General features: G+C 41.2%; 2 protein-coding genes across 2 annotated transcripts in view; one reads left to right on the top strand and one right to left on the bottom strand.

Annotated features, from left to right (window-relative positions):
* The window catches only part of TRPA1 (transient receptor potential cation channel subfamily A member 1), a 55,677-nt gene extending 28,398 nt beyond the window's left edge, over positions 1–27,279 (bottom strand). Inside the window, exons 1-8 of the mRNA XM_005907230.3 lie at positions 26,936–27,279; positions 21,385–21,544; positions 18,542–18,717; positions 7,675–7,782; positions 3,841–3,949; positions 3,507–3,652; positions 2,913–3,049; positions 172–220 (exon numbers count right to left, since the gene is read on the bottom strand). Of these exons, the coding sequence (XP_005907292.1) occupies positions 172–220; positions 2,913–3,049; positions 3,507–3,652; positions 3,841–3,949; positions 7,675–7,782; positions 18,542–18,717; positions 21,385–21,544; positions 26,936–27,043 (993 nt within the window). The 5' untranslated portion in view covers positions 27,044–27,279. The remainder of the gene's footprint in view (positions 1–171; positions 221–2,912; positions 3,050–3,506; positions 3,653–3,840; positions 3,950–7,674; positions 7,783–18,541; positions 18,718–21,384; positions 21,545–26,935) is intronic.
* LOC102268931 (ADP-ribosylation factor 4-like) lies at positions 8,752–11,495 on the top strand. The gene is given in 3 exon segments (XM_014481994.2): positions 8,752–8,755; positions 9,854–10,509; positions 10,511–11,495. Coding segments are annotated over 3 exon segments (777 nt in total). The 3' UTR covers positions 10,628–11,495.
* Positions 27,280–27,915: the final 636 nt, after the last annotated feature.

Raw genomic sequence — 27,915 nt, 5'->3', positions numbered from 1 at the left:
TACTCGTAGCTGATTCACTTAATCGTACAGCAGAAACTAACACAATATTGTGAAGCAAGTATACCCCAATTTGAAAAGTTTGATTGAATTTTGAAGATCCATGGTATGTAATTATATGATTTTTCAACTGTAAATAGTAATAAAAAATAAATCTGTCAAAGAAATAGTTACCACTGAAATTAAGTAGTCAGCTAGTTCATGGTGATCAAATAATGAGGCTCTGCAAAAAGAGAATTATAAGCATATTAAGGAACTATTGATATAAATATACACAATAAAGCTACTATTCAATATATTCAGAAAGTGAGTTTAAAGGATCATTGAATAACATGATAAAAGGCTAGAGAGTTAATAACCTTTCAAAATCTACAATTGGATTCTGATTAGGGTAACTTTTCAAGTAGGAGTAATAGAGAAAGATAAAATACATCACAAGATTTTCTTCCTCATCTTTCTGCAAACCTATTTTCTCCTTGTAAAAAACCATCATGAACATGTTCTGAAGTGAAGAGTAAAATCTGTCCTAAGAGTTTAAAATAAAGGCCAAAAAACTGGCTATTACCACTGTGACCATGAGAAATAGCAACAATTGCATACAAGGTACAGCTAAGATATACCTGCAGGGTTCACAATGCCCCTTTGTTGGCAAAAGTTAACAAGGCAGTGTTAGCGTTCCTAAAGTTTTAGGAAGCCAAAAAAAACCCAATGGATGTAATTGAAGTCACTTGGTGTCATCTCACAAGCAGCCATAAGGATAATGTTAATTAATACATCAAATACAGATTTTTAATCTATATTAAAGCATCACCATAACAAATGTTAATACCAATGATTTAAAAGTCTGTTTCCTAATGCAAATCTTATTTCTTTGTTCCTACTCAAGATCATCTCCTCTATTCTTAACGTTCTGTGTATAAGTCTTAGTATCAGCTTGCCAATTTTCATTCAAAATTCACAAGAGGTTACATTCTAAATGTTATTAGATATATTGAGTAATTTTAAGAGTCAAATAATGTTAATTTAAGACCCCATTCGATTTGTTCTGTATCTTCTCAGTCTAGAGCTCTGGTGCTCCAAGTGTGGCCTGCACACCACTGAGGTCTTTGCACTACAGTAGCAAAAGAAGCTGTAGACCAAGGAACAAACTTTCCTTTGAAGCTCAAGATGAACTCCAATGTCACTGGCTATTAAAAGGACATTCCAGGATCATAGATCAGCATTAGGTTCATCAGAATTGGACTGAACCAGTCCAAGAAATCTTCAGCCAACTCAAGTTGAAAGCGTCCAGCTAGTCACCAGGCTAAGTATATTTTTTGGTCAGGTAGATGGGTCTGTTATCCTAAAATAACTCCTTCTTGTGCATATTTGTATATTAAAGCTCTAGGGTAAATGTACACATTTTAACTAAACTCAGATCACTAGGTTTCTGAATTGGCTAAACATTGGCATCACAAAGGGTTTTTAAAAATTCCTGAGAGTCATTAGCAATTCTGATGTAATCTGAGTATGAATTAATGTTGGGATTTTATAAATTCCTCACAGGATTCTAACGTGTAGTAGTTTGAAAAATATCTGGTCTAGAGGTTAATCCGTCTACTGAGTTTTTGTTTTATTTCAATATTTGGTTTTTTTTTCCTGTCTAGGGTTTCCAACTGCATCTTTTTCACATCATCAATCTTTGATTCATAAATGCCAATTTGTTTTCCATAATGCCTTCTCTTAATACATTTACTTTACATAACTGACCATTCCTTCTTTTAAATTTCTGAAAGTTTTAATACCTTTATTATGAAATTATTTATAAATTGCCCTGTTATTTCTTTTCCTTTGGAAGTAAATTAGCCTTTTGTCGATTTGATTGTCATAATCTCATGAATTTCCTTTATGCTATGAAATTTTAGTTTGCAAACTCATCCTGCATGGAAGTTCCTTGGAGTTCCTTCTGTTCATGTGTAGCCTATTATGGCTAGTGGTTTTGCTAATGTGTACACTCACGCCTCCATCTCCCCAGTTTAGAACCAGATCTTATATTGGTAGCTAGAGTTTCTTTTTCACTGTGGGATAGTGTAGATTTCTTGGTTCAGTTACTTATTGAGACTATCTCAGTTCTTCTTCTGCCATTCCAAGCTTCTAGCTCTGCCTCCATGAGTGTTGTGTGTGTGTGTGATAGAGAGAGACAGACAGACAGATAGACAGAGACAGAGATGGTAAGAGATAGAGACAGAGAGACAGCAAAGCCCCTTCCCAGCCATTTCTTTAACTCACATAGGGAACAGCCAGTTTTTGTCTTCTCAAGGAACTGAACACTCAGTCTACACTGCCTGTTTCCTGTCTTAGCAGCTAGTAAGCCTATAATTTCAGATGCTTTTATCTGATGTGTATTTCTGTTAAACTCAACAGAAGTATTTATCTTCTTTGGAGCTTGGCTATCATTCCTTAAGACTAAGTACATATATGTTTTGAGAACTTTTACATGTAATTGTGGGACCACGTGGAAAGGGAAATCGGGTGGGAAAAGTGGACCACTCATATGTATCTGTTCCATTATCCCCCCTGAGAATGAAGATAACACACATGTAAGGACCTGAAACAGGTTAGAAAGGTTTTGAAAAGCCATGTATGTTGACCTCCTGAGCATATAGGAAGTGAATCGAGCCTATAGTCACTGGACAAAGAACTGATCCAGAATATTCCACTGGAGAGTTTATCCTATGAAAATCTGTTCAACTTTGTATTTTTGATTCCAGAGGAACATAGAGATTGCAGTTGAACCACAGGATCTTTGTTATCTCTGCTCTTTTCTTTTGAACTATGGAGTCTCTGCTACCATAAGCAGTAACTTTGTCTTGTCTTCTTAATTAAACGCATGAAGACGAAAAATCTGTACTCAGAATGATAGGAGGGAAACTTGCCTGTGAAGCAGTGTCTCATGATTTCCATCCACCTCATTAACAATATCGCTGTTGCCAGAATAGGAAGATACCATCAGCTTAACAATCTCAGTGGCTCCCTGGGTGGCAGCAAAATGAAGGGCTGTGCACTTCCCTTTCTGTAAAGAGTTTTGATATCAGCATCAATCAATATTCTGTCCCAATTTAAGGATCAAACCTAAATTCAGTTGTTTTTTTCTTCCTAGTCCAACAAAATCAAGGAGTATGGAATTTAAGATGGCAAAGAGTAACCAGTTTCACCTACTGAGAAGCCTCAATATAAAAGTCATAGCTAGCAACTTTATTTCCTTGCAAGGTGACAGTTCTTGACAGCTCTGACTGTACTTAGCTTCTATCATCAGTGTCTTTATCTCTACTATATCTGTATCTGTGTTTGCAATTGTCTTTGGTAGCTTTCAAAATTGTTTAGATAGACTAAAATTTGAGAGAATCTCTTGTTCTGCTTTTGCATGAATAGCAGGAAGTAACATCTATCCAAATTAACTGTGAAAGAGCTGTAGGGCACTTTGGCAAATAGAACATGAACAATTCTACAGGAGGAATCTGAACAGTTACCTCCAGCAGGTCCAGCTGCGCACCATTGTCCAGGCACATTTTAATCATGTCCAAGTCCCCACTTTGAACTGCCATGTGGAGAGGGCTGGCTTTCCCACTGTTCACAAAGTTAATGTGAGACAGTCTGCTATACCCATGTTCCTCACCTTTAGGAGGAAATAAAATTCAAGAGAATAAATACTATAAATAAATAAAAGGTATTTTTTAAAAAAAAGAAGAAACGACTTTTAGACTTACATAAAAGCCCAGGTATAAATCATATTAAATATTTCTCAATAGCATCCACCAAAATAGGCTTCTTTATAGTATATAATGGAGGAAAGCTTCTACTCACCAAACTTTAATATTATTTCCATGCATTTTTTGGCACCCGAAAATGCTGCCTGGTGAATAGGGAAGCATCCCCATTTGTTTGATTTACATGGCTTAGCCCCTTTATTTAACTGGAACAAAAGAAAGAACAAAAGAAGTAAATGACAAAGATAAACCCGTCACAAGGACGGACAAGTATTTATATGCCTCTCCCATAACTTTTCGCTACTCTGTGCCTATGTAAAATTAGTTACATAGAAAAGCTTTTTATGGTATGAAATCTGGACAAAAAGGTAATTTTGGAACTAGGCTAACATTCTGAACTAGAGACACTTTAAATTTTCTAATGACAAAGTAACAACATAGACACAAAAATTTCAACTTGATCTTCCACCAAAGTCAACACATTTTTTAGTGAAATTAAAGAGATTTTTAAAAACATTATCATGATTGCTCCTATACCCATTCTCATTTCCTTATACAAATAAAGTGATAATATTTCCCAGATCATTTTCCTGTCATTTGTGCAATTAATAAATGATTAGACCAGCACTTGTATAAAATCATGAAAATCAGACATTTTCACTAATGAATGTTCTCTACTAAAAAGTTGTTAAAATGAACAGAATGGTATATTACCTTCACCTCTAAGTCAACCATTCTCAATCACCATTTTCTATAGAACATTGGATTTCAGTTTTAAGTACCTCTTACCACAAAATGAGAGATTTTGAAAAAGTAAAAAAGTGTGAAGAAGCAAATACATGTATCATCTTGCTTTCTAGGGACACTGTTGTTTTACATTTTAGAAGACAATATTTTGTCTTCTTTGCATAAGTAATATTTACATGTATACTATGTGATCACATCATTTTAAAAAAGTATTTTATTTAATATTCTTAAATTACATGATTTTATTAAATACATATTCCATTTGGGGGTACATAAAACTTCATACAATGAATCCCTATTACTGAATTTCAACTTTTTCTCAGTTTTCTCTGCTATACATAACACTGATGTTAATATCAATGATATCTTTAATTATCTCCCTGAGATGTATTCCAAGAATTGGTATTGATGAGTCAAAATACATTTGTGCCAACAGTGAATGAAATTCCCCAACTCATTACATTTTCTAACACTCATTACATTTTCAATCAATAAGGAATTTTTGTCCTTTCAATTTAAGAGATTTAAAAAAAAACTCATTGTTTTAATATCTTCCTCTTTGATTACTAGAGAAATTAAATAAACTTTATGTGCCCCTTGCCAGTTTTCTATGGAGCACTGTCTTTTTCTTATAAATCTGTGAAAATACAGATAATTTTATATCCATTTAAAGATAAACAGATCGATATAATCATATGCTTTGTTAGCTCAGGTCAATCAAGGGATTATAATCTAATACTGAACTCTCCATTCAGTCCCTGGATAAGGCCAATGTGGTATTACATGGTACTTTTCATTATTTTGATGAATTAATTGGTAGTATTTTTAAGACTGCATCTATGTGAAATTGATCTATGTTTTTCTTTGGGGGGAGCTCTCAGGTTTTGGAGTTATTATGTCTACTTTATAAAACTAATCTGCACAATGTCACTCTTTTCTTGTGCTACAGGAAGATTACCTGAAACAGAAACTTCTTTGCAAGTTTGAAAGAAACTATAAAATCTATAAAAGCATATATTAGCTGGTTCCAGAGCTTTAACAAAGTATTAGCAATGCTTTTTTTTCCTAAATACTTTCCTCACAGATATTTAATTTTGTAGTCAATTTTAACACTTTAATTACTTTTAGTTTTTTATCCATTGGGCTTCCCTGGTGGCTCAGATGGTAAAGAGCATAACTGCCTGCAATGCAGGAGACCTGGTTCAATCTGTGGGTTGGGAAGATCCCCTGGAGTAGAAAATGGTACTCTTGCCTGGAGAATCCCATGGACTGGGAAGCCTGGCTGGCTATGTATAGTCCATGGGGTCACAAAGAGTCGGACACGACTGAGCAACTAAGCACAGCACATTTATCCATTAAAAATCATTTCTAAATTTTTAGGATAGGATTGCATACTGATCTTTTGCCATTTAAAAATTCTTTAATATTCAATTAAATCCTTTTGCTATTTCTAATTTTATTGATTTTTGCTTGAGGTTCTTCCATTGTGGTTGGCTGGTTGTTGGTTTAGTTGCTAAGTTGTGTCCGACTCTTGTGACCCCATGGACTAGCCCACCAGGCTTCTCTGTCCATGGAATTTCCCAGTATAAACTGTCATGATTGGACCAAAAAAAGTTAAATCTTTTTAAATTCTTTTTTTGGTCCAATCATGACAGCTTATAAGAATATATATTTTCATCCAAGTATATTTAGTAAATATGTTAGAAGGTATTTGTAATTTGAAATAGCCCATAGATAGTCTGAAATTATTTTATTTCATTTTATTTACTCCCTGGAGGTGGTGGAGAGGGAAAATCAAGTGCTAAAAATAGAAAATCTGGCCTGAATAATGTACAAGTGATTGAGGAATATTTAAAAGAAAGCTCTTTGATGAAATTCTAATACCACACTCAGAAGGGGCACTCCGTGGAGCAGGACTCAGCCATGGTGATAGACACCTGAAGAGTCGGACTGGATCATCCCGAGAAATCTCACTGGAGAGAAGGCTGGCTCTTCTTGTTGGGCTAGGGCTGAGGAGCTCAGTCATTATATCATGCAAGGGTCCCTTTCTGAAACCTATGGCAGCTGTTTCTTCTCATCTTGGAAACAGATATGGGGCTGTTTCTCCTGGCTTTTATTTCAGGCCCCAACAATAATTTTGCAAATAACAATCTTCATCTTTCCTTTGATGATTCAGAAGCTCAGAGTCCCAAGTATGATTCACCGTTATGCACATACAGGCCATTGCTTTGTCTTTTGTATTCTGGGCTTTCCTAATAGCTCAGCTGGTAGAGAATCTGCCTGCAATGCAGGAGACCCCGGTTTGATTCCTGGGTCAGGAAGTACTCTTGGACAAGGGATAGGCGACTCACTCCAGTATTCTTGGGCTCCCCTGGTGGCTCAGCTGGTAAACAATCTGCCCACAATGCAGGAGACCTGGGTTTGATCCCTGGGTTGGGAAGATCCCCTGGAGAAGGGAAAGGCTACCCTCCCCAGTAGTCAATGGGATCACAAAGAGTCCGATATGATTGAATGACTTTCACATTCACTTTCATTCTAGGTCTGACCACCAGTTTCACATTAATTTTTCTTGTCGATATTTTCTTTTCACTTCAGTCATCTCACGTTTTCTGTAATGCTTTCCTATTTGTCTTCCAGAAGAAATTTCAGACTCTTAAGATTTAAGAGGTGTGCTCAGTTGCTTCAGTTGTGTCCGACTCTTTGTGACCCCAAGGACTACAGTCCACCAGGCTCCTCTGTCCATGGGATTCTCCAGGCAAGAATATCGGAGTGGCTTGCGTTGCTCTCTTCCAGGGGATCTTCTTGACCCAGGGATTGAACCCTAGTGACCTGCATTGCAGCCAGACTCTTTACGTGCTGAGCCATCAAGGAAGCTCTAAGGGGTGTGAACATGTACTCAAACTCATAGAACTATTTTTTTTCTGACACACTTTCTACATTTTATATTTTGCTAAAAGAGAAACTGAAAATAGTTTTGTTTATTTTTTATTTTTTGGCCGCACCACATGGCACGTGGGACCTTAGTTCCCTGGCCAGGGATCGAACCTGTGTCCCCTGCATTGGAAACATGGGGTCTTAACCACTGAACCACCGGGGAAGTCCCTGAAAGCTGTTTTAAAGAACAAAAATTCATGTTGTACTAAAGGATAAAGAAAACAGGAAAAAATATAAATAAAATACAAACCAAAAGCTGCATGGCTTCACTGTTGTCTGTGAAACATGTGATTATCAGAGCTGTGTTTCCATTTTCTCCTTCCAGATTAACATCAGTACTGCTGTGCTCAATCAAGACCTACATTTAAAAGAGGGAATAGTCAGTCAAAAGTTAACCTGCAGGTTTTCAAATAGGGTATTTGTCTTCCACTGGGTGTTAAGCTTTCAGTACCAGGAACCATGTCCTTATTCATCTTTTCCATCACTCTCCCGTGGAATCTGACATAAAACCTTGTACCTAGTGGGTACTACAAAAATTTCTCATATAGATGAAATAATGGCAATTTCTATAGCTCATAAATTAAGCCAACATGGAGTTGTAGAATTGAAAATAGACTAAAAATCGTAAATACTAGTTAACATTGCTCACTAAATATTTTTCACTTGTATTAAGTAAGCTATATATATATGTATATAATTTTTACTGGAGTATAGTTGCTTTATTTATAACATTCTGTTAGTTTCTGCTGTACAGCAAAGTGAATCAGCTATACACATATATCCCCTCTCCCTTGGCTTTCCTTCCCATTTAGGTGTCCACAGAGCAGTAAGTAGAGTTCCCTGTGCTATACAGCAGGCTCTCATTAGTTATCTATTTTATACATAATAGTGTATATATGTCAATCCCAGTTTCCCAATTTATCTTACCCTCTTCCCCACCTTGGACTTCCCTGGTGGCTCAGACGGTAAAGTATTCGCCTGCAATGCAGGAGACCTGGGTTCAATCCCTGGGTCGGGAAGATCTCCTGGAGAAGGAAATGGCAACCCACTCCAGTATTCTTGCCTGGAAAATGCCATGGACCAAGGAGCCTGGTAGCCTACAGTCCATGGCGTCACAGAGTCGGACACAACTGAGCGACTTCACTTTCACTTTTCACTCCCCCCTTTGGTATCCATACCTTTGTTTTCTCCATCTGCATCTCTATTTCTGCTTTGCAAATAGTATCATCTGTACTATTTTTCTAGATTCCAGATATGTGATTTTAATATATGAGATTAACTAATATCTACCAAAAATAAATTGATGGAGCCAAAAAATAAATTGAGAATGTGTGGGTGGTGATAAGGGAGGAATGTAAGAAAGGAGAAGGAGAGAGAGAAGAGAGGGAGGGAGGGGGAAGCAAACATGGGAGGGAACTGTTTCCTTTTCCCATCTGGACATTTTTCTTTGACCCAGATTGCAAGTATTCTGGGAAATGTCCATTAAAACCCCGTTCCTTCCAGGAAAGAAGAGTCTCATGTAACAGAGATATAGCTTAACTCAATCGGTTCAAACTTAGTCTGGAACCAGAAACTCTTTCTCCGACGTAAGAAATGAGAATTCCTGCTAAAATGGTTAAGCAATTTTTCTAATGGGATTTAATTGAAGACCTGTTACCCCTTCATCTGGCTGACTCACAGCTGATTATTGGCTAAGAATCTATTGATCTTGAACTAGTTTTCTTCTAACAAAATTTTTCTTACATAAATGTCTCCCTCAAAAGAGAAATCTCTGAATTAGCCTGCTAAAGACCTTTTCTTTTGCAGCAAGACTCTGATAAAATTATATCATGTGCTCACAACTAAGAAAGAATTTATTAAACAAGCTGTTTCCTAAAAACTCTGACTTACAAAAGAAGACACACAGAGCTGCTAGTTAATAGAATGTGTCCTGATACGTCAGCAGATGAATCAGGCTTACTAATCAGCTCTTCTCATAAAGGAAAATCACACTGGAATTTTAGGCCATAAGAACACACAGGACGATTATGGATGAAGGAAAATAAGAACACACAGTTCAGTCAATGGACCTGAGGCATCGCCTTCTGTTCTTAACAAAGTCTGGATTGATTCGCATGTGAAGTAATCTACCCAAGTCCACAAGAAGAGGTTTTTGTTTTTGTTTTTGTTTTTTTTTAATCTCTGCCCTCTTAGAATCACAGCTCCTAGATTTGGAGCCTCTATTAGGGTGTTTCTTCTCACTGCCACTAGCACAGTCTTTCCTAAAGCTGTGTTAAAGTGTAGGTGGCAGGGGGCCCAGAGAGAGCAACTAAACTGTGGGGAAGCGCCGGAAGCGCAGGGGGATGGGGCGGCGGTGACGCGAATCTGTCCGCGTTGGAGGGGCCGGGCCGCTGCAGTAGTCGCCGCGGCTGCCTCGTGACGTGGCACAGCCGAAGACTTAACGCCGGAGCCGGAGCTGCCCCGCCAGTCGCGGAGCAGGCCCTCACCCCGCTGGCCGGGAGCTTCTTCGGACACGCCGGCTAGCGAACCGTCCCCGCAGCCGTCTTTCTTCCTCAGCAGCTCTTTTCTCGCTGAGTTTTCTGGGAGCGTAAAAGGAGAAGGTCCGGGGACGCCCCCAAACCCCTTTCGCTCCTGCCCATTGCAAGTGTCACTACCCCCATGGCCCCTCACCATCTCCTCCCTCTTCTCCCGCCTCTTCGGCAAGCAGCAGATGCGCATTTTGATGGTTGGGTTGGATGCTGCTGGCAAGACGACCATTCTGTATAAACTGAAGTTAGGGGAGATAGTCACCACCATTTCTACCATTGGTTTTAACGTGGAAACAGTAGAATATAAGAACATTTGTTTCAAAGTATGGGATATTGGTGGTCAAGATAAAATTAGGCCTCTCTGGAGACATTACTTTGAAAATACCCAGGGTCTTATTTTTGTGGTAGATAGCAATGATCGTGAAAGAATTCAGGAAGGAGCAGAAGAGCTGCAGAAAATGCTTCAGGAAGATGAGTTGCGAGATGCAGTGTTGCTGCTTTTTGCGAACAAACAGGACTTGCCGAATGCTATGGCCATTAGTGAAATTGGACAGATAAATTAGTCTTCAGTCCCTTCTTAACAGAACATGGTATGTTCAAGCCACTTGGGCTACACAAGGAACCAGTCTGTATGAGGGACTTGACTGGCTGTCAAATGAGCTTTCAAAACGTTAAATGAAGCTGGATATCTAACCAAGGACATGTTTGATAGAATTGGTCTAGGCTTGTTACAACAAAATTAGTTTGCATCTTGGTTATTAAACAGTATCTGGGACTGGTTTGGGCAGAATATTATTGCGTTTAAACTTATTTTGTTGCCAATTATTGTTTACCAAGTATAATGTTGCCATTTAGCAATATGCTTGGTTTTAAAGAGATTCTCCTTAACTTGGGGGAAAAAAAGTGTCCTCTTACTTCCCTTAAGCCTAAATGCCTGGAGGTAGCTAATGTGACACCTTTTAAATAAATCCATTTTGAATGCTTTTTTTTTTTTTTTTTTTGAGCCCACAAGGAATAATGTTTTAAAGTTACCCCCTGCTACTTTAATGATACCTTTATCATTCCTGGGACAGTCTGCTGATTTTAAAAATTGTAGCATTCCATTTGAATTTATTTTTCCCCCTTGCCAAAAAGATTTTTTAATACTGCTTGTACCAGCCAGGGAAAGGCTCTAAAACACTATTCAGATCTTGCACTAAGGAACTTCAATTTCTCCCTCCATTTTTATTGACTCCTGGCTTCCATCAGCCAAGCTTACTTTGGTGTGGTTTGGATTTGATAATTAGTTCTGTGCTAGATGCAAAGAGTGCATATGGAGATGATTTTTAATCCTCAGCAGACTGTCTTCCTTTATATTGTATCTTTTTTATGTTGCATGTTGCTTTTGGTATCAGCCTGACTCTTTGCCCAGTATATGATAGTTCTGCTGATGTTTTATTGTTTATTGGTGAACATATCTTCATTAAGAGTTTTTGGAAAACTCATCAAACTCAATGAATAAGTTTTCTTCATAACCCATTTGGAATTATTCCTAATAAAATGATAAAAAAACATTAAAAAAAAACAATAAACTGTGTGTCTAGTTCAAGCTCAGTCATGACCAGACAAGTCTGGAGGCTGGCAGGTGAGACCTCCAGAGATCCCTGTGATGAGAATCCAGGAAGCCTCATGGGAGGTCCAACTGTACCCTTTGGGGTTAAGCCAAGAACTAAGACCTGCAGGCTACCGAGAAGCAAGGCCAGCCCCCAACCCCGGTCCAGTGTGCCCCAGGAAACACTATGCACACCAGTGGTATGTGTGTAAGAACTTGAGGTCACACAAGGTCACACATGGGTAACAGTTGTTTACTTTACAACCACAAGGCAGCTGTGGAAGGTTTGGGGGAAGGCTGGATAATGGAGACTGAAATTGGCAAAAGCTGGTGTTATAAATAGGGCTTCCCTGTGGCTCACAAGGTAAATAATCTGCCTGCAATGCAGGAGACCCGGGTACAATCCCCTGGGTCAGGAAGATCCCCTGGAGAGGGGAATGACAACCTACTCCAGTGTTCTTGCCTGAAGAATTCCATGGACAGAGGGAACCTGGTGGATTGTAGGTGGTATAAATGGGACAGGCAGGCCCTGAGGATGCAAGCACACAGAGAGACCCTCCTAAATTCCTTCTCCTTCTTCTCTGGTGAAGCAAAAGGGCTTGAAAACATCTTTTGATGAAGTGATGGTTGGTAAGACTAAGCAAAGGAGAGACAACTAATTTCAGTTCCCTTACAACCCTATTTTTTTTTTTCTTGTTCTGGTGTCAAAGGAAAATCTGTTATACCCACCATCTAGTTTGTAAATCAGTTATGGGTTTATTTCTAGACTTTCTTCTATTTCATTGTGATACCTATCCTTCTGTATTTGTTAGCCTGAAGATTTGATTTCTAGTTAACAGTAGCTTTCAACTGTAACCTGCCTTTGAGTTCCCAAATCACACTTTCAGAGGTGACATTAATTAAGTCAATGGGCATTTGTTCTTGAAAAGAGCCTTCAGAGGAAGCACAAGAGTTCATTGGGGAAACGTGGCATCTCTCGGGGGGAGGGGTCCGCACTCACTGGTGGCCCAGCAAGGATGATACAGAAGGAGCATCAGGCTCATGAATAACAGACATCGACAGAAACCGACAGCCTATTGCCAAAGGCCTCTCCAATAACCTCTGCAAGGGGCTGTTCTGACTTGTCTTCTTAGGCACAGATACTTAAACTCTCCCCTTGCCCTTCAGCCAGAACGCCTAGTTACTAATTTATTCATTCAAGAGCCATCATTTAGCAGCAATGCTGAGGACTGGAGATGTTCCATTAGTCACACACAGTGTCTTCTTCCAGTATAAGCAGTCAGAGTGGGAGATGAGCATGTGAACATTTGATTGCTGTACCCTGTGCTAAGGATTATGGCAAGGCTACATACAGGGCACAAGGGGAGAGTGGAGAGGGGGCTCCTCTCACATCCTCTCTGCCTGGCTTACGGGAGCCAAGAACTCAGGGGCCTGAGAGGAAGGGGTCTGAACTAAGGAAGCATGGAATTCATGGACACCCCTGAGGTATTGTTGGTATATTATAGGCTAAGTAGGTTTGGATGTGGTGTGATAAACTGAATGTTTTTGTCCCTCAAAATTCATATATCAAAATCCTAATCCCCAGTGTGGTATTAAGAGGAGGGGCATTTGGGAAGTGCTTAGGTCTACAACGGAGAAGGCAATGGCACCCCACTCCAGTACTCTTGCCTGGAAAATCCCATGGATGGAGGAGCCTGGTAGGCTGCAATCCATGGGGTCGCTAAGAGTCAGACATGACTGAGCGACTTCCCTTTCACTTTTCACTTTCATGCATCGGAGAAGGAAATGGCAGCCCACTCCAGTGTTCTTGCCTGGAGAATCCCAGGGACGGGGAGCCTGGTGGGCTTCCGTCTATGGGGTCACACAGAGTCGGACACGACTGAAGCGACTTAGCAGTAGGTCTACAAAATGGAGTAGAAGGACATGCGCTCATCTTCTCCTGTGAGAACTCCAAAATTACAACTGACTGCTGAACAACCATTGACAGGAGAAAGTTGGATCCCACCAAAAAAAGATTCCACACGTCCAAGGGCAAAGGAGAAGCCTCAGCAAGATGGTAGGAGGGGTGAAATTCTGTTTAGAATCAAACCCCATACCTACCAGAGACACTCGGAGGGCTCAAACAAAACCTTATGTACACCAGGAGACTCCACAGAGACTGAGCCATACTTGCCTCTGAGTGTCTGAGTGTCTTCTGCAGAGGTATGGGTCAGCAGTGCCTTGCCACCAGAGTAGGGGCTCTGGGTGCAACAGATCTGGGTATTGCATAAGTCCTCTTGGAAGAGGTTGCCATTAACCCTACCATAGAGCCGCCACAGCTTACACAGGACTGGGGAAACAGACTCTTGGAGGGCACAGACAAAACCTTCTGCACACCAGGACCCAGGAGAAAGGAGCAGTGACCTCACAAGAGACTGACCCAGACTTGCCTCTGAGTGGCCAGGAGTCTCTGGCAGAGGTGTGCGTCAGTGGTGGCTTGCTGCAGGGATGGTGCACTGAGTGTGGCAGAGCATGCACGGGACCTTTTGAAGGAGGTCACCATTGTCTTCATTACCTCCACCATAGTTTGCTCTCAGGTCAAACAACAGGGAGGGAACACAGCCCCGCCCATCAACAGAAAATTGGATTAAAGATTTACTGAGCATGGCCCCGCCCATCAGAACAAGACCCAGTTTCCCCCCACAGTCAGTCTCTCCCATCAGGAAACTTCCATAAGCCTCTTGTCCTTATCCCTCAGAGGGCAGATAGAATGAAAACCACAACCACAGAAAATGAATCCAACTGATCACATGGACCACAGCCTTGTCTAATTCAATGAAACTATGAACCACGCCGTAGGGCAACCCAAGACAGACAGGTCGTGGTGGAGAGTTCTGACAAAATGTGGTCCACTGGAGAAGGGAATGGCAAACCACTTCAGTATTCTTGCCTTGAGAACCCCGTGAACAGTATGAAAAGGCAAAAAGATATGATACTGAAAGATGAACTCCCCAGGTCAGTAGGTGCCCAATATGCTACTGGAGAAGAGTGGAGAAATAACTGCAGAAAGAATGAAGAGATGGAGCCAAAACAAAAACAACACACAGTTGTGGATGTGACCAGTGATGGAAGTAAAGTCCGATGCTATAAAAAAAAACATTGCATAGGAACCTGGAATGTTAGGTCCATGAATCAAGGCAAATTGGAAATGGTCAAAGAGGAGATGGTAAGAATGAACATCGACATTTTAGTAATCAGTGAACTAAAATGGACTGAAATGGATGAATTTAACTCAGATGACCATTATATCTAGTACTGTTGGCAAGAATCCCTTAGAAGAAATGGAGTAGCCTCATAAGTCAAGAGAAGAAATGTAGTTTTTGGGTGCAGTCTTAAAAATGACAGATTGATCTCTGTTCCTTTCCAAGGCAAACCATTCAATATATCACAGTAATCCAAGTCTATGCCCCAACCAGTAATGCTGAAGAAGCTGAGGTTGAATGGTTCTATGAAAACCTATAAGACCTCCTAGAACTAACACCAAAAGAGATGTCCTTTTCATTATAGGGGGCTGGAATGCAAAAGTAGGAAGTCAAGGGATACCTGGAGTAACAGGCAAATTAGGCCTTGGAGTACAAAATGAAGCAGGGCAAAGGCTAACAGAGTTTTGCCAAGAAAATGTACTGGTCATAGCAAACACCCTCTTCCAACAACATGAGACAAGACTCTACACATGGACATCACCAGATGGTCAACACCAAAATCAGATTGATTATATTCTTTGTAGCCAAAGATGGAGAAGCTCTATACAATCAGCAAAAACAAGACTGGGAGCTGACTGTGACTCAGATCATGAACTCTTTATTGCAAAATTCAGACTTAAATTGAAGAAAGTAGAGGAAACCACTAGACCATTCAGGTATGACCTAAATCAAATCCCTTACAATTATATAGTAGAAGTGACACATAGATTCAAGGGATTAGATCTGATAGACAGAGTGCCTGAAGAACTATGCATGGAGTTTAGTGACATTGTACAGTATCCAGTGATCAAGACCATCCCAAAGAAAAAGAAATGCAAAAGGCAAAATAGCTGTCTGAGGAGGCCTTACAAATAGCTGAGAAAAGAAGAGAAGCAAAAAGCAAAGGAGAAAAGGAAAGATATACCCATCTGAATGCAGAGTTCCGAAGAATAGCAAGGAGAGATAAGAAAGCCTTCCTCAGTGATCAATGCAAAGATATAGAAGAAAACAATAGAATGGGAAAGACTAGAGATCTCTTTAAGAAAATTAGAGATACTAAGGGAACATTTCATGCAAAGATGGGCACAATAAAAGACCAAAATGGTATGGACCTAAAAGAAGCAGAAGATATTAAGAAGAGGTGGCAAGAATACACAGAAGGACAATACAAAAAAGATCTTCCTGACCCAGATAACCACGATGGTGTGATCACCCACCTAGAGCCGGACATCCTGGAAAGTGAAGTCATGTGGGCCTTAGGAAGCATCACTAAGAACAAAGCTAGTGGAGATGATGGAATTCCAGCTGAGCTCTTTCAAATCCTTAAAGATGTTGCTGTGAAAATGCTGCACTCAATATGCCAGCAAATTTGGAAAACTCAGCAGTGGCCACAGGGCCAGAAAAAGTCAGTTTTCATTCCAATCCCAAAGAAAGGCAATGCCAAAGAATGCTCAAACTACCACACAATTGCACTCATCTCACACGCTAGTAAAGTAATGCTCAAAATTCTCCAAGCCAGGCTTCAACAGTACCTGAACCGTGAACTTCCAGATGTTCAAGCTGGATTTAAAAAAGGCAGAGGAACCAGAGATCAAATTGCCAACATCCGTTGGATCACTGAAAAAGCAAGAGAGTTCCAGAAAAACACCTACTTCTGCTTTATTGACTATGCCAAAGCCTTTGATTGTGTAGATCACAACAAACCATGGAAAATTCTTAAAGAGATGGGAATACCAGACCAGCTGACCTGCCTCCTGAGAAATCTGCATGCAGATCAGGAAGCAACAGTTATAACTGGACATGGAACAACAGATTGGCTCCTAATCAGGAAAGGAGTAAGTCAAGGCTGTATATTGTAACCCTGCTTATGTAACTTATATGCAAAGTACGTCATGCAAAATGCTGGGCTGGATGAAACACAAGCTGGAATTAAGATTGCTGGGAGAAATATCAATAACCTAAAATATGCAGATGACCCCACCCTTATGGCAGAAAGCAAAGAAGAACTAAAGAGCCTCTTGATGAAAGTGAAAGAGGAGAGTGAAAAAGCTGGCTTAAAACCCAACATTCAGAAAACTAAGATCATGGCATCTGGTCCCATCACTTCATGGCAAATAGATGGGGAAGGAGTGAGAGACTTTATTTTTTGGGGCTCCAAAAATTACTGCAGATGGTGACTACAGCCATGAAATTAAAAGATGCATGCTCCTTGGAAGAAAAGCTATGACCAACCTAGACAGCATATTAAAAAGCAGAGACATTACTTTGCCAACAAGTCTGTTTAGTCAAAGCTATGGTTTTTCCAGTAGTCATGTATGGATGTGAGAGTTGTACTATAAAGAAAGCTGAGTGCCGAAGAATTGATGCTTTTGAACTGCGGTCTTGGAGAACACTCTTTAGAGTCCCTTGGACTGCAAGGAGATCCAGCCAGTCCATCCTAAAGAAAATCAGTCCTGAAAATTCATTGAAAGGACTGATGCTGAAGCTGAAACTTCAAAACTTTGGCCATCTGATGGAAGAACTGACTCCTTTGAAAAGCCCCTGATGCTGGGAAAGACTGACGGCAGGAAGAGAAGGGGCCGACAGAGGATGCGATGGTTGGATGTCATCACCGACTCACTGGACATGAGTTTGAGCAAGCTCCAGGAGTTGGTGAAGGACAGGGAAGCCTGGCGTGCTGCAGTCCATTGTGCTGCAAAGAGTCAGACACGACTAAGCAACTGAATTGAACTAGGTCATGAAGGCAGAACACTCACGAGTGGGATTAGCACTCTTATAAACGAAAGCCCAGAAAGTTCTCATTCCTTCCTCAACATGAAGACACAGAGAGACAAAGGCCGCCTATGAACCAGGAATCAGGCCCTTACCAGATACCAAATCTGCCACTGCCTCAATCTCGGACAACCCAGCCTCCACAGCTGTGAGAGACAGCTGTTGTTCACGCCACTGGGTCTACGGTTTTCTGTGATAGCAGCCGGAACTGTGACACAACAGCCATGTCATCCTTCGCAACGTTTTTCCTAAAGGAAAATTTACTGCAAGGTCCAAATTACCTACCTCAGAAATGAATTTCTAGAATATAATTCATTTGTAAACTGCGTTTCTCAAGGCTTCCTCTATTTGACCCAATTCACTCTCTTAAAAAAATACTAAGAAATTTCCCCATATTATGATTATGTCTTCTGCTAAGATATGCCATCCACTAGGGCCTGTCACTGACTCTCACAAAAACAATAAATCCTAATTATATTTCCTCTCTTCACGGAGGCAGTGGTCACCTCCTTTTTTTGAAGCATTAGATCAGCCAGGTAAAAGCAGTAAAACCCTGACTTGAGAAACATAAAAATGAAGACAAATTTCCTAACTCTTGCTTTCTCCTCCTAACTCTTACATAGTAACTAAGCACGTTATTTAATTCATTCTCTTCCTCAGTTTCCTCAGCTATGAAATGGGGATAATAATAGTCTTATTTTATAGATTTTTTAAAATGGGGATTTAAAAACCAAAAACACAGAAGGCTCCTAAACACAGAAAAAGGCTGGTAGCTGATACATAAGAACTAATCAAGAAAATAAGATGGTGCTTATTATTCTTCACGTCATCATCATCACGATCACTATGGAGATGGTTTTGGTCAGAAGAAAAGCCAACTTTAAAATCATCACATGTTGTTGGCCCTGGCAGCCGAGGTTGGCCTTTTGGACAAAGTAGACATAGCTGGACCTGAGGCCCGACCCACGCTACATTGCTCGGCCTGGGGACCACCAGCAAGCTCACCTTCATCACGTCGTTGTACCCGCCCTGCACAGCCACATGCAGCGGGGCCATCATGCTGCAGTTTCGGAGGTTTGGGTTGGCTCCTTTGCGAAGAAGAAACTTAACACTTTCCACCTGGTTTTTTCCTGCGGCCCAGTGCAGTGGGGTATTTCCATAATCATCCATCACATTCAGTACTAGAAAAAGACAGCAAAATACAGGTGAGACGTTGCTTGGATTGTACTCGGCACCTACTGCATGCCTATTTACTGCAAAGCTCGGTGCCCAGTCCCATGGTAGAGGCTTCACCTTCTTTAGGAGAAATAAAAAGATAGCTTCAGTTCTCAAAAACATCTAACAGACACCTTTGGGGCTGCATGTCAGTGATGGCACTGACTTTGTCAAATGAGTTAGCTGTCAATCTGTAGGATCCATAGGAAATAGGTCTTCCTATCGCTACATGCTTTTATCTGTGCTATGAATTTGGGGATTTGTTGCAAAGCATTGAGCTTATATAAAAGTAACAACTCTACACCAGGCAACTCTAAGTTCCACGCAGCCATTATATCATCCAACCCTCTAATAGCTCACAGAGGCCATGACCATTTTTCAGAAAGATGAGGACTAGAGAGGTTCAAAATCTTGCCAACATTATGCAGCCAGTAAGAGCTCTGTAAGCTGACTTAGCTCTTTGAATCTCAGTTTTCTCATATTCAAATTTGGTGGAAGGAAGGAAAGAGGGGAGGGAGGAAGAGAAAGGAGTGTAACAGATAGGTACACCTTGCAATATTCTTAGGAGAAGAATATCAAATCATGTCCTTAAAGATCTTAATGGGGTGTTTGGCCTTTAGCAATGGTTCAAAAAAATGTTAGTGAGAAAAAAGATGCACCACTAACAAACACAAGACTAGAATTAGAGCTTGTGCACCTTGATGCCATACATGGTTTTGACATACTTCTACAATATATCATTGTATTATTTACCCTGTGATTAGCATGCCCTTTGACACTACAGGATTTACTTTATATCTGCTCTAAAATAGACACTACCGTCTGCTTTATCAACCATTTTAATTGGTGGTAGTATATTTTTATGTCTGAAGAGAAGGGAAAAGAGCTCATTCATAAATATGACTTAAGGACCACCTACAATGCCTGGAATCCTGCTGCAGCCATATTTCTCATTTCTCTCCTTTTTAACATTTATCTCCCCACTATCTTCTCTCAGTCACTCCAGTGCCTCATTCTCAACCACACACACACACACACTCACACACACACATACTCTCTCTCTCTCTCACATACTCACACACATCCCTTGACCATTCTGTCTAATCAAGACAAAGCACCACACTCAGCATTTCATTTAGCACCAAACCTCATGAAACCATGGCCAAAACTTACAAACTCCAACTCATCAATTAAATAACTTGAATTTGGCTTTTACCACCATTGCTTTTCATAAATCACTTTTACAGAGGTCAGGAGGCCTTCTAATGTCAAGGTTATTGTGTCTCCTTTCTATGTGATCTCTCTGTGGTACCTGATCCTTCTAACTAATCTCTCCCTTGGCTCATGTGCCATCAATCTCATGCATCACTGTCTTCACCATTGTTTTTCTGGCTTTTCCTCTGCCCTCTGACCCTGAGCATTGGTGTTTTACCCTTAGCCACCTTCAATGGCAATTCTATGGTCTTCTAAAGGATTTTCATTCATTTACACAATTTGAGCTACTTCCTATGCAATACTGGCCCTGTAGTGTGACCCTTTCCTTCTATATTTTTGGTCTACTAGATACAAGGTATTAGGCTACAAGTCTACTAGAAATTTTCAAGTGGATGTCCCCTGGGCCTTTTAAACTCAGTATGACCATATTTAAATTATTTCCTCACATTCACTTTTCTTCTGTTTTCTTATACACCTTCTTTTCCAGATGGCTAGACTATTAATCTAATTCCTAAATTAAGAATGTCAACATCAGTACACCTTTTCATCACTTACTCCTTGCATTCAATCTTTATCAAGCACTTTCCACTCTACATGTGAAATAGCCCCTGAATCTCTCCCTTTCTCCTTATTCCAATCTCAAAACCCTAGTGGATGCTCAACTTCTCTTTACTACTAAAATAGCTTTTTAACTGACCTTCATCTTACATTAAATAATAATGGTCTTATTATACCACCTCACTGCTTAAATCTCTGTGTCATCCTGCTTCCTTATCAACTACAGCTGAGTTTCTCAGAGAAGGCTGGGGGCACAAGGCTGGGGAGGATGTGACATCTTCTTGGGGTGTCAATTTTATTGACACGATAAGGGTGGCACTAGAGGTAAAGAACCCACCTGCCAATGCAGGAGACATAAGAGATGGGCGTTCGATCCCTGGGTCGGGAAAATCCCCTGGAGAAGGAAATGGCTAGCCATTCTACTATTCTCGCCTGGAGAATCCCATGGACAGAGGAGCCTGGTGGGCTATAGTCCACAGGGTCTCAAAGAGACAGACACAACTGAAGTGACTTAGCATGTGCACACTGCAAGCAAGCAATTTAAGTATGTGATGACCTCAGTGGAAACAGTATATAAGAATACATGAAATACACATTAATTTTTATGATCTATCATGCAATTGCAAAGAAAATCTGCACTGGCAGTGGGCTGCCCCAGATCCTTGCACCGTCCTCTGCAGTATTTCTGTGGAAAAGATTGAAGGGCACTGGCTGGAGGAAAGACCACATTCCTGAGTGAGACATTCAGGCCCTTTTTGATCTGGAACTAATCAACCCTCCAGAATCATTTCATTCCACTCTTTCCAAATGAGTCTATTGAGATGATGAAATACATAGCACTAGCTGTAAAGTTCTGTTACCTTCACAGGAGGATTCATTGACAATCATCTCCATCAGCTCCACTTGACCTTCTTCTGCAGCATGGTGCAAAGGTGAGGCATTCACATCATCATATTTTTTAAATCTCTTTTGTTTCTTCACAAAGTTTTGTAAACCGCATTTGTTTCCCTCGAACACCACCTAGAAGTATATACAAAATTGTTACCTTAAATAAGCATATATAAAACTTAGTATAATAAATTCATTGTCAAAGGATTATCATCCAAGCTAGTTCTTGTGCTTATGATAAAGTAAATAATTTTTTTTTCTGAAGAACACAAAATGTTTAGACATATAGAGCATGCCCCAGAGCATACATGCTCAGTTGTGTTTGACTCGTTGTGACCCTACGGACTGTAGCCCGCCAGGCTCCTCTGTCCATGGGTTTTTCCAGGCAAGAATACTGGAGTGGGTAGCCATTTCCTACTCCAGGAGATCTTCTGAACCTAGGAATCGAACCTGTGTCTCCTTAATTGCCTGGCTGATTCTTAGACATATAGAAAGAAAGTGAAAGTGTTAGTCAGTCATGTGTGACTCTTTGAGGCCCCCTGGACTGTAGTCCGCCGACCCCCTCTATCCATGGAATTCTCCAGGCACGAACACTGGAGTGGGTAGCCATTCCCTTCTCCAGGAGATCTTCCTGACCCAAGGATCGAACCCAGGTCTGCAAATGCTTTTACATTGATAAGCACATTAAATAAATAATTTGATTTTCTGATCCCAAACCTGTATATGCTGTATAAATAAAGGCCTTGAGAAGAGTTTGGAAGTAAATGTAATAGATGCGAGCTGAGAAGAAAATAAGTAGAGTGAAAACATAGAGGCATTGTCTCTTCTAGGTGAAAAATGTACTGAAACCACAGCACAAGGGATTCTGGTTGATGAAAAAAGATTTTCGTGAATGCAAGGAGTAAGAGTAGAAGCTAAATTACTGTCCTTTCTTTGGCCTTCCTGCTGATAGTCAATTCCCATCCAATGTGTTCCTAGGTAATGGAGATAGAATCATATTGAAGGATGGTGATGTAAGTCTCTTGGTCAGTTATCTTGAACAGCTGCCCACTCTCCTCTGGGAATGAACTATCCCCCTTCTTTTGATGACTTGGATTCTGAGCCAGGCCAAGTCAGGTCAGGTGCAGTGCCTCATGGTTCTCTGCAGGCAGGAAGGGCTAGCATTTAGTTCAGTTCAGTTCAGTTGCTCAACCATGTCCGACTCTTTGCGACCCCATGGACTGCAGCATTCCAGGCTTCCCTGTCCATCACCAACACCCAGAACTTGCTCAAACTCATGTCCATCAAGTTGGTGATGCCATCCAACCATCTCATCCTCTGTCATCCCCTTCTCCTCCTGCCTTCAATCTTTCCCAGCATCAGGGTCTTTTCCAATACTCTTTTCCAGTCAGAGTCAGTTTTTCACATCAGGTGACCAAAGAACTTGAGCTTCAGCCTCAGCATCAGCCCTTCCAATCAATATTCAGGACTGATTTCCTTTAGGATGGACTGGTCTGATCTTGCAGTCCAAGGGACTCTCAAGAATCTTCTCCAACACCACAGCTCAAAAGCATCAATTCTTTGGCACTCAGCTTTCTTTATAGTCCAACTCTCACATCTATACATGACTACTGGAGAAACCATAGCTTTGACTAGACGGACCTTTGTTGGCAAAGTAGTATCTCTGCTTTTTAATATGCTGTCTAGGTTTGATGTGGCTTTTCTTCCAAGGAGCAAGAGTCTTTTAATTTCATGGCTGCAGTCACCATCTGCAGGGATTTTGAAGCCCCCCAAAATTAAAGTCTCTCACTGTTTCTACTGTCTGTGTACTTACTTACCACCAGAGATCAAGACACTGAGAGGTTACATTGTTTACCCAAAGGCACACAGTAAGGAACGAAGTTAGAATTTGAATGGAAGGTACATGGAATACAGATTTTGTCTGACTGATGAATGCCAAAAATCCAATATACAGTGGAGACTGAAGTTGTGATAGAGAAACTGTGTGATAAAGTTTCCAGATCATAAAAACAAACTTTGCAGGACAAGTTCCATAAGTTTTGGGCATAGTTGGCAGTTGTCACTGGCCTGGAAAAGTATGATTCCAAACACACATTAATGTCCACTGACGTCAGGGAGGAGAAAGAACTTTCTAGAATATCTAAATTTTCTCTAAGATTTGTTTTCTTCATGCTCTTTATATTCTTTATTATAACTGCACTAAAGATGACTTATCATGGATGACAGTATATTTCTTCCTTGTGAAATTTCAAGGTGTTGATATTCTGCTTTTGATTCATTCTCACAAGGTATGAAATTTCCAAATTTATATATATTCAGTAATAGATTTAAAATTAGCTCTTCACAGAAGTAGGCTCTTTTTCAATGTCTCACCCCATCAAAGGAAGTGTTTACCTGACTCCATTAGGAAGTATTATAGCACTTGAAATTGATACGTTCTTCCAGTAATAATAAAGGAATTCTATCGTCTACCCCACAGTGTCAAAAAGAGCAATTTACAGGTCTACTCAGTGATGTGCAGTCAACACAAACCCAATTACACACTCTTTGACAGCCAGGCCTGGGTTCAGAGGCTCATGAGGTACTGCTGAGTTCACAATGATAACAAAGCATCTAAATATTTTATACAAGCTCATCAGATGTGCTGTCTGAATTTAGTTCACGGCATGTTACCTAGGCTTCCAAGAGATTTCTTTAAAGAAAGTACTGAGAGTCAAGGATGTCATCTAGACAAGTTATTACACATTCAGTCAATAGAGTTTTCTGCTGTCACAGGTCACTTCACATTCTTTCCGGTTCTGAACTCTATGACTAGATACAGGATGTAACAGACTAGACCACGTTTGTTGTTGTTCAGTCGCTGAGTTGTGTCTGACTCTTTGCGACCCCACGGCCTGCAGCACACCAGGCTTCCCTGTCCTTCACCATCTCTCAGAGTTTGCTCAAATTCATGTCCATTGAGTAGGTGACACTCTCTTAACCATCTTATCATCTGCCTCCCCCTTCTTCTCCTGCCCTCAATCTTTCCCAGCATCAGGATCTTTTCCAGTGAGTTGTCTCTTCACATCAGGTGGCCAGAGTATTGGAGCTTCAGCGTTAGCACCAATGATTATTCAATATTTCAATGAATATTCAGGGTTGATTTCCTTTAGGATTGATTGGTTAGTTCTCCTATTATGTTTAAAGAAGCTAATTCTGAGTTCTTTAAACTGGAGGTATCAAATACACCTATTTTAGGTGGTTTTAATGAAATACATATAAGCAGTATGGGGCAAAAAGGAAGGAAATTATTACAATGAGAGATTTTAACAAATGGGAGATTATAACCATGAGAATTAAGTAAGGTAAGTGTTAGTCACTCAGTCGTGCCCAACTCTATGCAATCCCCCCATGAACTGTAGCCTGCCAGGCTCCTCTGTCCATGGAATTCTCCAGGCGAGAATACTGAGTAGTTAGCCATTTCCTCCTCCATGGGATCTTCCCGACTCAAGGATTGAACCCAGGTCTCCTGTATTGCAGGTGGATTCATTACTGTCTAAGCCATCAGGGAAGCCCATAACAATGAGAAATTAAGGCCCAATGCTAAAGTATTAACTCCCTTGAAAGAAAGTCATTGGAAAAGATTAAAAGCATCAGTCAGATGATTCATATTCCACATTTCTAATCTTGTAAGTTTTCTGCCATACTTCGATTTTGTCAGGATTCCTGAGATGTGTGTGCATGCTGGAGAAAATATTGTACACCATGTCTTCTTAATGAGGAAATCCTTAGAGTTCAGAACTCTCCAGAGTGCTACATGTATTCGTTTGTAATTATTCTCACTGCTGAGATTTCTACAGGATGATTTAAAGTCAGGTAACAAAATAAAATGTATAAATCCCTCAATCTACAAGCTTGACTGTGGTTTTCAAAAGCCTTAGATAACATAAATGCTTCTGCTGGATTTAGGCAAGAAAACTAAACAAAGACAAATAAAAACACAAAGAAAGTAAGTTTGAGACACTGTATTGCAAAATTCCTTCACTGATTATCTCCAGAAAACAGAGACCACATTGATAAGTAAAGAAAGTACATTTGGTGTGATTTTCAAAATTAAAAATTTTTTTCCAGTCCCTTAATGTTAATTCCAAAGATGCTATCCTAGTGTTTGACATTCACTTATAACTTCAGTTCTTTGTATTAAGCTAAAAGACCATAGTTATTATACTAATATTAAGGAGGAGGAAAAGTATTTAATCTGGATTTAATCTGGATGCACCTTGGGAGGCCTGGTGTGTGGTTTTATGTAATTTTCTATGCATGCCTGACTCACATGCAGAATTAAAAACACTGTCTATTCACCTAACCTATTTAGAGGGCAACTTGGCAATTTCTACCAAAATTAAGCCCATAGGTGACTTTAGATCCTACTAGGCCTTTAACATACTCATTAAGGTACTGTAGACAGAGGAAGCCATATCTACACTCACAGACACTCAATCACGTGTGTAATAGCACAACAGAACAAACACACACGTGCTGGTCTGGTAAAGCATAACACATTCATACAAGGGAATATTATAAAGCTGCTAAGAAGAATGAGATACATCTCCAGCGGCTAATTTTGAAAGTATTCCGAAATATATTCCATGAGCAAATCCAAGTGTAAATGGTTTCACCATGCAAAGACATTTGTGGTGGCGTTGGAGAGAGCTTTTAATTCTTTTAATGTTTAAAAAGAGATGTTTCCTCCTACTGACAACGTGAGGCATCCAGCGATGAGTTTTCTGAGCATCCGATAGCCTCCGCCCTCAGTTAGCACCATCAGCCAGCAGCAACCTGAGCTGGTGCAGCCTTTTGGTTAAAGTGACTTTGGAATCCGCAAAAGAAACAGAAGCCCCATCCTAGTCCTTGGGACCTCCGGAAGACCACCTACCTAGCTTCGAAGGGTCTCCTCCCTCAAAGTCCCTTCCGACTGACTGCCCCAGCCCCTGGAGGAGTCTGCCCACCCGTCCTCCAATCCCTGCCAACACCTCACTGTTAGGTTCTGCTTCCATTTCCCTCCGCAAGACAAGCATGCTTCTAGAACCCCAAACTCCTATTGAGCAGCTAGCTCTCCGACCGCCAGATTCAGCCATCTAGTTGTTTGGTTCTAAATAAAATCTATAAAAAGGAGAACAGCACGCACTCCAAAACTGGTTCCGATTTTGGCACCAGGCAGTTGCGGCCAAATGCTAGCGGTACTTTGGGGTAGATCTCCTCACGCTGCAGCTGCCCACCACAAGCAAGAGCAGGGTGAACAAACAAGCAAACAGGAAGGACAAAGCCGGCACCTGCTGGCGGGCGCCTTTTAAGAACGCGGCTCCCCGAGTTCCCCACTTCCCGAGGTCCATCCTGGACCGCACGCACACCCCAAGCAGACAGCCCTCACCTGGCCGGGTCCTCCCATCCCGGGGCTGCCCGCTAGGAAACTTCGAGTCGAGGAGGGTAAAGTTAGGAAGAGCCGACCCGCGCCCGGACTTGCGAGCGCGCCCGCCCGGGTACCTTGAAGTCATTGCTGTTGTCCTTGTGGTCCTCCACTCCCAGGCAGACGAAGTCCCGGGGCTCCTTCTTCTCCCCGGGGCGCAGCATCTTCCTCAGGCTTCGCCTCATTGACCACGCCCCGGACGCCACCTGCGGCAGCTGCTCCCCGCGGGCGCGGGCACCTAGGGCGAGACAGTCGCCGTGAGCCGGCGCCGGGCGCGGCCTGGGCGCTAGCGGCGCGGGCGCCGCTGGAGTCCGCGCCGGAGCTCAGAGCTCTTCCGCACACGGCGGTCCCCGGGAGAAAGGAGGTTTGCTCTGCGTGAGGCCGGGAGGACTTCTGGCCAGAGTTGCCCGGCTCGGGCTACTTGTAGGGCAGGAAGCAGGAGGGGCGCGTGGAGGGGTGGGGACGCGCCATCGTGTCCACGCGCGGCCAGGGGAGGCCGCGCCACGTGTGTCCCCGGGCGGTAAGCGCAACCGGCTGCAGCAGCGCACCCTTGAGTCTAGGTGTCAGATCAGAGTGTCTCCACCGAATCTAGACTCATAATAAAAACCCTGAGAGCCCCAGTCCTGTCCTGCAATCAGAGAGAAGGGAAGGGGCGAGCAGCGGGACGGACGGGGGAGAGAATGACAAGAGAGTGGCTGGGTACACTGGGAAGATGTTTATTTTTCTATTATTTAAATATTTTTTAATTTATATATTTATTTAAAAAAGAAAATCACAATACTCAGACCATTCTTAAAGTGGGACAATCAACTCTTGTAAAATGGGTGTAAATCAAAAGAATACCCTGGAATTAGAGGCATTGTGTTCTAAGGCTTTCAATTTTGAGATCAGTCCTGGCTTCTTCCAAACCAAAGCAGAAAGTTGTTACATTTTTTAATGAAAGGCTTTTAGTGGAGTTTTATTTCTATGCAATGCAGAATTGACAGACCTCTGTATTCTCTCTCTTCCTGGCACATAGTACTACATACAGTTTTGAGGTAATGATGATGTTTACAGC

Source organism: Bos mutus, chromosome 14 (assembly GCF_027580195.1).
Source record: "Bos mutus isolate GX-2022 chromosome 14, NWIPB_WYAK_1.1, whole genome shotgun sequence".
NCBI lineage: Eukaryota > Metazoa > Chordata > Mammalia > Artiodactyla > Bovidae > Bos > Bos mutus.
This window is presented reverse-complemented; position numbering and strand designations above follow the sequence as displayed.